A 13,296-nucleotide genomic window follows, 5' to 3' on the forward strand; every position below is an offset into this window, starting at 1 on the left:
CTTTATTCTAACTAATTAAAAATTACTGTGCAGGGCGCCTGGGTGGCTCAGTCATTAAGCGTCTGCCTTCGGCTCAGGTCATGATCCCAGGGTCCTGGGATCGAGTCCCACATCGGGCTCTCTGCTCCGCGGGAATCCTGCTTCTCCCTCTCCCACTCCCCCTGCTTGTGTTCCCTCTCTCGCTGTGTCTCTGTCAAATAAATAAATAAAATCTTAATAAATAAATAAATAAATAAGGTAAAGAATAATACAAAAAGCTATCTGCTGGTATAAATATAAAATACCGAGGATACACAGAGGCTAACACCATTGGTTGTCCATGGCCAGGGACACTGGGTGGCCAGAGATCAAAGCAGGGGTATGCTTTTCAACATCTTGGATTTTTTTTTTTTTTTTTTTAAGATTTTATTTATTTGCGAGAGAGAGAATGAGAGAGAGAGAGCATGAGAGGGAGAAGGGCCAGAGGGAAAGGCAGACTCTCCACAGAGCAGGGAGCCCGACGCGGGACTCGATCCCGGGACTCCAGGATCATGACCTGAGCCGAAGGCAGTCGCCTAACCAACTGAGCCACCCAGGCGCCCAACATCTTGGATCTTTTATTTTTGAATTATGTGACTGTATTTCCTATACAAGAACTAATTTTTTTTTTTTAAATCAGGAAGTGACTAACAGTTTTACTGCATCAATAGGATGTTGTGATTTGTGAGTCAAAGGCTTTTCAAATCACCGATTAGCAGCAGACATCCCTAAGGCAACCTAGAATTTTAAACATAAACTTAAAGATCAACTGTTCCTTCTCTCCCACGAGAGAAACCAGTAGTTTTGTGTCTCCCGGTGGGGGAGGGCCGCCAGCCATACTCCACCGGAGCTTCTCAGCTGCCTTGTAATAGAAGAAAACCTCCGAGACAGCACCAATTACCCAATCAGCTATAATTACACCTAATACCGCAGCCCCGCAACCATTAGTGCTCTGTCTCCACACATCTACCCACTCCCCGTTTCCCCGGCCTTCCATGCCCCCCAGGGGAGCATTCACTCCCACAGCAGCCGACGGCACAGCTGCTGACCCCAGCACTCTGATCCAGGCTTTTGCTGAGCTGACGCATTCAGGGAAGGGTCCTCTCTGAAGACCCACCAGAGAGACTCAGGCCCAACCTCAAGGTCAAGTAAGTTCAACTATGTAACTTACCATCCTCTGAAGCCATGAGCAGGAATTTCTCAGAAGTGAAAATCTGCTTCTTCTCATCTACAATCAGCTGCCAAAAACCACTCAGTTTGGCCTCTGCAAGAAACAAAAGGTCACTCCATGACAGCTCCCTCTGTCCGGCATGGCTGGTCCCCTCCTGCCCGAAGCTGCTGGGGCTGGCTGCACTGACGGACCCTCTGCTGAGGCAGGCATGGCTGCGTCACTCCTAGGCTCACTGTCTCTCCCTCCCTGTTCGAGAACTAACCAGTCCTTCTGGTAGCACCGCCTATGTGAAAACTTTCAGTGGTTCTCTGCTGCCTGGAATCCCCACCTACTCCAGGTGCCAGGCTGAAATACTTGACATTCACAGGTGCCTTCCCTGACTGAGGCTGGTTTGAACTCACACTGGGCTGTTCCCTTCCAGCCAGTGAAATCCTCGCTAGCCTTCAGGGCCCTCGTCCAAATGCTCCCTCCTTCATGAAGCCTTTCCCGACAGCCAACACCTAAACTAAGAGCAATCAATCCCTCCTTCAAAACTGCCCTAATGTCACATCCTGTCTTCAATGACAGATGTGTTTTTGCATCTCCTCTCTCCCACTACAGTAAAGCAGCTAAAACATGCGGAAGGCCGGTCACGTTCACCTCTGCCTCCCTGCCAAGACACCCAATGAAACTCGAGAAGAGCCGAACTCCACTTCCAGCCGCAGGAATGAGTTCACGTACATCTGCAGGCAGAGTGAGACTAAAGCAAGCATGGACTACCAGGTAGCCACAAAAAGAAAGAGAAAGCTCTTCTGGTTGTCCTGATCTGGAATCTCTTCCAATGTGAGTTCAGTATGGAGTATGCCATTTACAAAGTCTGCTACCTGGTGTGTTTGGTCGATTACATATTGACTATTTCTGGGCAGGAAGTGGTAATACTGTCCAGGGAAGGGAACTTAGTGGCTAGAAGACTGGCTAAGGGGAAGTTTTTCAAGTTACACTCTAAAAATGTATAACCAATTAAAAAAAATGCCCCACTATACTAAACCCAGGTCAGTGTGGGCATCATATACAAACCCCCGTCCCAGAGCACTAAAACAACAGGGCAAAGGAGGACAGTGACGGAGTCCCCTGGCTGTATTCCCATCTCCCAGCGTGACCCTGAGGCTCATCCCTGCAGATGACAAGGGGCCCTGTGGCTGACCCAGTGAGGTAGTGGCCACGCTGATCCTGTGAAATCCTCAACATCAAGACACTCCTCCCAGGGACTCTGAATGAGGTCTCATCTGCTACCATGGGGAATAAGTCTAGACCCTTACCAGCCTGCGAGTCAGCCACAGAAAGCTTCGAGAGCAGCAAGGCTGCAGCGACCCCTTCGGTGACTGTGGGAACCTGAGTGCTTTGGGAGGCTGCCTTCTCCACCGTCTGGATGAGCAAAGGCAGCAAGTCCAGGGCCTGCAATAGTGTATCACCTATGGAGAGAGGACCAGCACCTTACAAAACTTTGTCAAGGGTGACAAGATTACTCAAGAAAGGCGTTACCTACTCAGGTCCAAACTGGCTGACTAAAACACTGCAGTTACCTTGTGAAGTAGGGGAACTAGACCCAAACTCTACAACCATAATGTTACAGCTAGAAGGATCCTTACAAATCCAACAGTCCAGCTATTCATCTGATTGGTAAGGAAACGGACCAAGAGAGATTAAGTAAGATGCCCAAGGCCACACAGCTGGTTCAGGGAGAGCCAGGGACACTGCAAACCTACCAATTTCTTTCTGGGGCTCTTCCCCAATACCAGACAAGCTCCCGACCCAAATTCTAAAACCAGAACCAATACGCTGACCTATGAACTAAACCCACTTAACAAAAAAGTAAATAAATAAATAAAGTGGACATCTGTTAAAACTATAGCTAAACCAATGTTTTCTTAACTACTAAACATATTTCATTTGGAAGATACCATGGATTTGAATCCAAAAAAATGTTTAAAGGCTTATTTTATATCATGTGTATTTTGAAAGCATCAAATAGAAACAGCTCAAGCTGAAGAGACTAGAAGTCTCTGCTATCTAGAACTCAATCTAAAATCAAGACTGATCAACGCAGCAGAACTGCAAACTGACAGAGTACGGGCACTATAGAGAAAGGACACTCTTCTGTGGAATCAGCAGCTCTGGAATCTCCTAGATGTTTCTTTAAACACAGGTCATCAAAAGTGTAAACTTTTTTAAAGGAAGTACAAGCCTATCTCAGAGGTGGTGATTTTTACCTTGGAGATCAAGTTCCTACGCAGATTGGAAAGTTTCCTCTAGCTTTGCTTAGGAAAGAGGTGGAGGCCCACGCCCAAGTGACAGGTTTGTCAGCACCAAAGAAAGGGCAGTGGTTCGTTTTCAGTAATTCCCATGTAACGTTTCTATGAAGCTGGACTTTTTGAATCAGGCCTCTCACAATCCCTTCCCCGTGACTTCAGATAATACAGTGACAGGTTCTAGTCCCAGGCCCTCTCTGAATAAAGCTTTGTAACTTGAAGGTCTGATAAAGGGGAGAAGCCAGAATCTGTTGTGAAGATTGGGTACCGATTCCAGGCTTTGTGGATGACTAGGCCCGACGCTCCCAGAGGCTCAAAAAGAAGTGATGCTGAGTAAGCTGGACCACAAGGGAAAGCCTGGGATGGTGAGGATGCCCAGAAGACTCGGTCACCCCTGCAGGGGAGGCATCTCACCTCGGAAGCAGGCCAACATGCACTGCAGGTAGGCATGCCTCACTGCAGAGGTGGAGGTCTTAAGGCTGAAGGCTTTCTTGAACCATTCAGTGAGCTTCTTGGGCACTTCCGTGGTGAACCGGTTACACCAGAGAGCCAGGACAGAGACTGCATGCACCAAGGTGCCTTCGTGAACTAGGGCAAGAAGCAGAAGTCCGGTCAGTTCAGCGTCCTAGGCCCACGTCCAATCGCTGCCAGCAGTGCCCCAAAGCAAGCAGGAGTACAACGGGGGGGAAGCAGTAATGCTTCAGGGGAGGTCTGCCTTGAGAAGGGGTTCATGGCAGCACTGAAGGTGAAAACCAGAGTCAGAGCGGGTCCAGACTGCATCCTCCCCATGCTGCAGTTACCTTCTTGCTGGAGGAACGGGATGAACATCTCAGCGACAGTCCCATTCAGGACTTGACTAGAAGGCCCAGACACCACGTGATGACTGACACTCCCAATCCCTGGAAGGCAGGGGATTTCCTGCTCAGCACAAAACCACAAACACGAGATTCTTCTTGCCGCTGCCCACTTCCCTAGCAGCCATGCCTCTCCCCTGGTCATCGCTGCCCTTCCCTCAATCCTCCCTCCAGATGATCCTGCCTTTTACAGAAGCCAGGCCTCCCGCTAGACTCAAACAAGTCCCACCTGCCACACAGGCAGGCAGCAGAGTCCTGGGAGCCAGGCTGGGATGTCCAGGACTGTCAGAGGAGTCAAGATCCAATGAAGGATCTGCCTCACCCACCAGTTACGTTACACCTCATCTACTACTACACTTACCACTACCCCAGAAGAGATTCTGTACCTGAGAGGACGCTTATCTTCTGGGCTACAATAGTCAGTTTTCCCTCCGAGCCTGAGAGGAGAGACGGCAAAGATTCAAAATTCTCATCTGCCATATTTCCCAAGGGGGTGATTAATGTGGTCATGTGTGTGACACCAAGATACAGTTTCTGATTCCAGAAGCAGCCTTTGTATTGTGAAGCTGCCTTAAAAATAACATTCCCTAGGTTTTTTTTCTGACTAAAACAGTAGTATGTTCTCACAGAACACCTGAGAAACAAAAAATATAAAGAAAAGCTAAGATACGTGCTACTACATTTAAAATCACCCACATGCCCACTACTCAAAAACATTATGAACATTTTGATGTTTCCCTCTAATTTTTCCTTTTATGCATAATGTTTACACTTAAAAAAAAACAACTGAGATCACCCCTGTCTATACTGCCCTGCCCTGCACATGCTAATGTTCACTTCACATGTTCACATTCTACTGCGACTGTTCTCCTGGCCACACGGCCTTGACACAAGCAGAATGGAGCCCGAAGTCCCAGGCAGGTCCCGGCACCCACACCTCAGCCATGCCCCCAGCCAGGAAGGCTTGCTCACCGCCGAGGATTGCAAACAGGTGCCTGGTCAGGGCTTCCATCGCTGAAGAGTCGCTGCACTGGCGGGCCAGGTTCCGCAGCGCCAGCACAGCTTCGTCCATCAGGCGGGGACTGTTGGACTTCAGCTGACCTGGACGCAGAGAGCTGCAGCTCAGAAGCCGCCAAGGGCTGAGCATCCAGGCTTTCAGCTCTGTCTTTGCCAAGTTCCCAACTCTCCCATCCCAGCTAGGTATTCTCCTTATAAAGGATCTCAAGAAACTATGGAAATGTAGTTTCTTTCTAAACTGAGCTGTCCCCTGCCCTTTTCCCTAAAATAATTGGGAAAATACAACCAAAACCCAAGGTGCCATTCTAGGGGCCGGAGAGGGGTCATGATACTTACTAGCCAGTCCTTTCACGATGTCTAGGGCATACTGGCTGAGATCGAGAGTCACCGATGCCAGCAGACTGGAGATAGCTAAGGGGGACAGAAAGTACGCAGCAAGTCTGTCTCAGGTATAAATGCCCATTTCTGCCCTACTCCCCAGCAAATGCTGTTAGGCCTTGCAGTCCAGCCACACAGAACCCTGACCACTCTTCATCTTCATACAGTCACATGAGTAGTCACACCTTTGTCCCTGGTTTCACATGCCACCTCCACACCAAGTTCAAACTGTCTAGAGCAGAGGTTCTTAACCTGAATGGTTTCCAGATTCTTGGACCTCTAAAATTGTTTGCGGTATTCTAAGCAGATATACTTTTGTGCATCCTTTTAGCAAAAGGACCCATGACTTTCAACATATTCTCAAAAGGGTCCCTGATCTCTCCCCCAAGGTCCCAATGAGGTAAACGGTGAATACGTACTTCACCCCACCCCCAAGTATCAGAGATGCAGCTCATCAGGCAACCCACCTCCCTCCCACCATCCTGTCTGATGGTGACCTACTTTCAATAACATTCTCTGGACTCCTAAGTAAGGACTTCTGTATGGTGGGCAGTATCAGATCCTTAAATTCCGAGTGGGACATGTATCGGAGCAGAGGGGCACAGTTATCCTACAAAGAGAAAGGAGTCAGGCACTCAGACCTCATGGGAACAAACGAAGAAAAAAGAACAGCTCTGAATCAGAATTTTAAATTGGATTTAGCTTGTCTAGCTAAGGTCCACCTCTCACTCACCAAAAGATACTTCTGAGGCTTCACTTTGCTCATCAGGATGTTCTTCATATAAAAATCCAGCAGGGCACTCTAGACAATACAAAGACTATTTAGACCAACATTCTGAGTTATCTCGTCACTGGCCTAAAGGATCCCTCTTGTGGGAGCGCCTCTAAAAATTATGAATCAGTAAAAATAAACAAAATATATATATACATACATACACAAACAAATAAAATACAAATAATCAGTGCCCAAATTTCAGTGTCATGCACAGAGGACCCACTGATCATGCCACTTATCATTTTAAAACCTTCTACAGCTTTCCAGAGCTGCTGGGATTCAGTCCAAAGTCCCTGGCCTGGCTCAAGGCAGGCCGCCTCTCACAGCTCTCCGGCCCCACATGCCTCCCCTGCTGGCTTCTCGTGGGCTGCTTTCTCTGCCCAAAATATCCCTCCTCACCTCCTCACCTTTTAGGTTCCTTCATTAGGGCTGTGCCCCCTGACCCATGGCCTCTGTCAGGTACCCCGCTACAGAGTATTACCACTTCCTGCCCTTTCCTTTGTAGCTCTTATCACAGATATAACTAGATGACTCTGTCTGACGGCAGACCCCTCAGACGCAGCTCCCCGAGGGCAGGGATCGCGGCTCCCCAGGCTCACTGCTGCAGCACCATGGGCAGCACAGGGCTTGGCACACGGCAGGTGCTCAGGTGTGGGAGAGTCAATCACTGCATGAACAGGCAAATCATCATCCCAGTAATTGCCAGGTTCTCCCTAAGCCAGAGCTGGAGGGAAAACTTTCCAGCTACTCAAACTTCATCTATCATGGAAAAAGGTCGGGGTCCCATATGAGAAAACCACCAAGCTTCAGATAAGGCCAGGAGCTGGGGCCCCCAGGGCAAAACAAGCTCCCCACCCCCTCGCCTCCAGCAAGTCCACCTGCCTTGTGCTGGGTGACCACGTCCATCTCCTTGTGGCTCGTGCAGAACTGCACCAGCAGCCCCAGCATGCCTGCATAGTTCTGGTTGGGTTCTAGGCTGAGAATGGCTGCCAAGTACTGTTCCACCAGCCCAGGGTTCTGAAGGGGAAAGTGTAAGGCCGGTGTGTCACATGGCAGTGGGGGAGACACAAGAGCAGCGACGCCCACCGCCCCCCGCGCCCCCCGGCACCTCTCTCCACAGCTTGCTGAGCTTCTTCACAGCACCGTCCACCGCGTGCCGGTGGGAGCCGCCCAGCACCTCCAGCAGCAGCAGGCACTGCACCTCCACCTGCCGGGACACGACGTGTGAGTGCAGGGGCCGTGGCCCTCACAGCCGGCCCAAGACCTTCATCAGGCCCACTCGACTCCAGCCAGATCTTCTTCCCTGCCCCCTCACCCCTGACACTTGGCCCTGTCCCAGAATTACATCTGTTCACTCAAGCACTTCATTAATAAATACCGGCTGAGCACCTGTGAGTTAGACAGTGAAAACACATGGACAAAGAGACAGACATGGGCCCTGCTTTCATGCACCTTATAGTTCAGAGGGAGAAAAAGATACTACAAAAGAAACACACAGATGAATATATAATTCCAATGAGGTAAGGGCCATGCAGGAAAAGGATAAGCATCCTGTTTCATACCTGCCTTGACTTTTCCCTCATTAATTCCACAAATACTTGCTGAATACTGACTAAATGGCAGGCACTACACTAGGCACTTTAGTTATGGACGTGAAGACCTATCAGATGATCCCAGCCAGTGTGGAGCTCCCTGTCCAACCCAGAGTGAAACACATCATAGGTGCTTAACAGAAAAATCTCAGAGACTTTATATGCCACAAACACCCAAAGTCACTGGGGAGCAGTGTGAATGGCCACCCTGAGAAAAGGGGATGCTTAAGAAGTCTGCTGCACTCTGTTTGCATGTGTACAAAATGACAGATGAACAAGGTTATCCACTGCAGCATTTTTTTTACAGTAAAAGGTTGTAAACAACATAAATGGCCATCAACAGGGGACTAGTTAGATATACTGCAGGACATCCACTCAGAATTAGTAAACAGTTATCAAGAATGAGAAACTCTTCGGGCGCCTGGGTGGCTCAGTCGTTAAGCGTCTGCCTTCGGCTCAGGTCATGATCCCAGGGTGCTGGGATCCAGCCCCGCATCGGGCTCCCTGCTCCATGGGAAGCCTGCTTTTCCCTCTCCCACTCCCCCCACTTGTGTTCCCCCTCTCGCTGTGTCTCTCTGTGTCAAATAAATAAATAAAAATCTTAAAAAAAAAAATAGAACGAGAAACTCTTTATGTGCTACTCGAACAAATTCTAAATCTGGTTAAAGAAAAAGGCGGGTGGCACCTGGGTGGCTCAGTTGGTTAAGCGTCCGACTCTTGACTGCAGCTCAGGTTATGATCTCAGGGTTGAGATCAAGCCCTGCATCAGGCTCTGCGCTTAGCGCAGAGTCTGCTTGTCCCTCTCCGGTCCCCTCTGCCCCTGCTTGCGCTATCTCACTTCATTAAGAAAAAGACCAAGGTGAAAGAAAAAAGTATTTTCAGTACACTGGTGTTTGTATAAAAAACCCTGTTCAGTTGTATATACAGAGGATATATCTACACACATAAGGAATTAGTAATAGAGGAACCTAGACGGCTAGAGAGGGAAACTGGTTATAGCTTTCTATGCTTGCTGAAACCACATTCAGAACTATATTGCTGTTCCCTCTTCCTAGAATGTTCTAACCCCTGATCTGGGCACAGTTTGTTCTTTCATATCCTTCAGGTCTCTGTTCAAACGATGCCTCTTCTGAGGCCTCCTCCCACGGTCACCCTGTACCGCACTCTCTCCATCTTCCTACCTGCCTTCCTGCTGTGTGACCTTCATCTTACCACTTATTAGCGGACCTCTGTGGTGTCTACCTTCACCACAAGAGTGTAAGCTCCGGAGGCGCCTGGGTGGTGCAGTCGATTAAGCACCCAACTCTTGGTTTCACCTCAGGTCGTGATCTTAGGGTCTTGAGATCAAGTCCCACATTGGGCTCCACGCTCAGCGTGGAATCTACTTGTCCCCTTCCCTCCCCCTCTGCACATGCATGCACACGCACACTCTCTCTCAAATAAATAAATAAATCTTTAAAAATAAATCTTTAAAAAAAAGCTCTTGGGCGCCTGGGTGGCTCAGTCGTTAAGCGTCTGCCTTCAGCTCAGCTCATGATCCCAGCGTCCTGGGATCAAGTCCCACGTCGGGCTCTCTGCTCAGCAAGGAGCCCGCTTCTCCTTCCCCCTCTGTCTGCTGCTCCCCCTGCTTGTGCTCTAATGAATAAATAAAATCTTTTAAAAATAAAAAAAATTTTAAAAGCTCCTAAAAAAGAGGTATAAGCTCTAAGAGGGCAAGATCCTCTTTCTTGTTCCCAACTTTTGCCCCAGCTCCTAGAACAGCGCCCAGCACGTAGAGGCCCTCAACAGATACTTGAGCGACTGAATGCATTCTGACCCACGTGTACGGTCGACATTGGCAACAAGTAAAGGAAAAACCTAGATTCGAGACACAGGGAAAACAAACATGGTCTCACATTCCTGATGTGTTCTGTCCTATAAACACAACACTCTAGGGATGACCCCTGCCACTCCCTAACCCACAAGCATGCTTACTTACCTCGGATAATGGCTGTAAGAGATCACTGCAGATAAGCCAATGAGGGAGGCATGATAAAGCATCTTATAAAGAGGGCTTGATAGCAATGAAACCCACAGTCTGAAGGGGGTCCAATTCCACTATCCATTACCTGCCAGGTTTCAGTGTCCTTATTCTTCAGTCAATCACTGATGGCCACTCCATGGTCATCCCCAGCGGCATGCTGGGGAAGCTTCCAGGGACGGGGCCATCACTGTGTCTTACTAGCAGGCTGCTTCAGGAGAGGAGCCACAGTTTTCTAGTGCCACTCCTCATTTAGCTGCACAGCCCTCTGTATGTCTCCACAGCCCTCTCACACCTCGTCTTGAGCCCCTCTTCACGACAACTTGTGGAGCTGGATGGGGTAGGTGGCACTTTTTCCCATTTAGCAGAAACGGGCAACAGGCTCAGAAGTTACGTACACGGCCAAATATCACGGCCGAGAATCAGAGCCACACCTCAGGCTCCTTTTCAATGAACTGTAAGACCATTCCTCTTGCCCTCCAATAAGCATATCTAGATATTCAAAAGAACCTCCCAATTTGGCCTACTGGGCTATCTCTAGTTAGCAGACATGTTGAAAGGCAAGGCAGGGAATGTGTAAGAAGTAGGCATAGAATGGGAGGAGAGAACTAAAGGATCAAAACACATGGCAAGAATTCCGTCCCATTAGCCAGTTCGACACTAAAATCCAAACACGGGGAAAGGAATGATTAGCCGGAAAAAAAAAAAAATGATTTACATTATTGCAATTTCTGATTTACTTGCTCTCTGACTGTCTTCCCCCCTCTGGTCTGTCAAGTCTTCCATGTATGCCATGAAGGCAGGAATTGCCTTTCTCTTGCTCATCAGTGTACTCCCAGAGCCTAGCACCATGCCTGACAGAGAAGCTCATAAACAGATGGATGTTATTAGGTTGCACTCATGCCCATCCACCAAAGTCACCCAGCACTGAGAAGAGCACTTGCCAGAGAAGGTGCTTAAACATGTCCCAACTCTGCGCGGAGAGCTGCCCATCACTATTCCAAAGACCCAGGGAACTTACCAGTTTGTTCCAGATGTCTCCTTGCCGCTTGGCTCTCGAGGGAAAGACAATGCGCACCAGTAAGCAGGTCCAGGACAGGGCCAGCAGGGCGGCAGAGCCACTACTCTTACTGTTGGGGGGGGTGGGGCACAGGATAAGTGCAGGGCAGCAGCCTCCATCTTGAGGACAAATGCTCAACGAAAGGCCCGGCCCTTGACCCACAACCAGGCAGAACTTGAACCTGGTTCCTCATAAGTCATCTGTAACCACTTAGGACAAGGAATGCAGGCCTTGTCAGCCAAATTCCCACCTCTCAGCACTCATAACTATAGAAGCAAAAAGATGGTTTCCCCTCAAAATGGCCTCGCTTCCACTGGTTTCCCAACCCTGCTCCTCAGGAAAGTGGTTTGTCCACTGAGCCTGACATCCTGGCTCCTCCCTCCACTGCAGCAGGCTGACTGCTGGCGCCACTCAGAGTTTCAGAGAGGAAAGAGAGACATGCTCACACCTGCTCAGCGCAGCTCATCTGCACCAGCTTCTCCCAGATAGGACTCCACCAAGCCCCGGTAGGCCGTACCTTTCTCTCTTACCTGGGTACACCAGCTTTGGAGCCAATGCCTGAAGACTGCAGAGAGTGCAGAAGGTTCTTCGCAGTGGCTTCTGGCTGGGCCTCAGCCAACTGCTGGATGGCTGCCTGCAGGGCCCTGCGGGAGGCTGCATCTCTAAGGGGAGGAATGAAGGGGAAAGGTGATCACTGGGGGTAGGGAAAGGCGGCTTAGGCCAAGCACCGGTCTTTCTCTAGAAAATTGGATTGTACTGGATTCCAGTGGATCACAGATGATGGGATTAGGAAATAACTAGAGAAATCTACCTCCTCCTGGAGTTCTAGAAGCAGCTAATAAGGGCAAATGAGCCATCAAGGCTGTGAGGGCGACACTGACCTCTATGGAACACTTACTACGGGCCTCAAACTAGGCCAAGTGCCACTCATGACATGGCAGGCACTGTTTCAGGAGCTCTACACTTACTAACTACCATCTATGAGGTAGATAACAGCACCATCCGCATTCAGCAGATAGGGAAAAGAGACACAGGGAGGTTAAGTAACTTGGCCAGGATCCAACAGCTAGGATGGGACACAGCTCCGAAGCCTGGGCTCTAACCACTCTCCCGCACCACCTCTCTGAGCAAAGGGCTGGAGGCACAGGGCCTTCCGATGGGACTCACCTATACCGGTGCAGAGTCAGGCAGAATAATTTGCAGAGCCCTTTCACTGCTCCCTCTGGCAGATCTGAAACCAAAGATCACACAAAGATTAGTCAATAAAAACTACTTCGTGAGCACCTGCTTGAGCCAGGCATTCTGCCAGACATGATCTCTACCCATCGGACACTTCCTGTAGGTTAGAAATGGAATTCCCTAGAGGAAAAATCCGCAGCAAAATCGGACTCCAGGAAAACAGCTGGTCCAGAAAGGCTCTCAGGTAAACCTGTGTTAAACGAGCACAACTAAGAAGATGTGGTGGCCTCAAAAATCTAACATGCTGGCAAGTGGCGCTTCTGGGCTGCCAGGACGATTCTGCTTCTGAGACCTGGGTGCTGGTTACACAAGTATGTCTAGTCTGTGAAGATTCAGTGGGCTGCTCGCTTATGGTACGTGAAGTCTTTATGTCTCTTCTAATAAATGGTTTTTAAAAATAGGACAAAACTGGGCGCCTGGGTGGCTCAGTTGGTTAAGCAACTGCCTTCGGCTCAGGTCATAGTCCCGGAGTCCTGCAATCGAGTCCCACATCGGGTTCCCGGCTCAGCAGGGAGCCTGCTTCTCCCTCTGACCCTCTCCCCTCTCATGCTGTTTCTCTCTCTCTCTCTCTCAAATAAATAAATAAAATTTAAAAAAAAAAAAAAAAGAACAAAACTGGGATGCCTGGATGGCTCAGTTGGTTAAGTGGCTGCCTTTGGCTCAGGTCACGATCCCAGAATCCTGGGATCGAGTCCCGCATCGGGCTCCTTGCTCAGCAGGGAGCCTGCTTCTCCCTCTGCCTGCCACTCCCCCGTTTGTGCTCTCTCTCTCTGACAAATAAATAAATAACACCTTTTTTTTTTTTAAAGATTTTATTTATTTGACAGAGAGAGACACAGCGAGAGAGGGAACACAAGCAAGGGGAGTGGGAGAGGGAGAAGCAG

General features: G+C 49.3%; 1 protein-coding gene across 1 annotated transcript; it reads right to left on the reverse strand.

The window, feature by feature from the left end:
* Positions 1–954: 954 nt before the first annotated feature.
* Positions 955–12,404, reverse strand: LOC145718939 (stalled ribosome sensor GCN1-like; the record flags this gene model as incomplete). The annotated part of the gene is made up of 14 exons (XM_081810438.1): positions 955–1,282; positions 2,488–2,640; positions 3,892–4,065; positions 4,278–4,376; positions 4,718–4,768; positions 5,304–5,432; positions 5,685–5,759; positions 6,228–6,336; positions 6,460–6,528; positions 7,384–7,518; positions 7,610–7,708; positions 11,135–11,243; positions 11,704–11,835; positions 12,341–12,404. Coding segments are annotated over 14 exons (1,508 nt in total), but the record flags the coding sequence as incomplete, so codon positions are not given.
* Positions 12,405–13,296: the final 892 nt, after the last annotated feature.

Source organism: Leptonychotes weddellii, unplaced genomic scaffold, assembly GCF_054177405.1.
Source record: "Leptonychotes weddellii isolate Sample4059 unplaced genomic scaffold, ASM5417740v2 HiC_scaffold_2596, whole genome shotgun sequence".
Taxonomy (NCBI): Eukaryota; Metazoa; Chordata; class Mammalia; order Carnivora; family Phocidae; genus Leptonychotes; species Leptonychotes weddellii.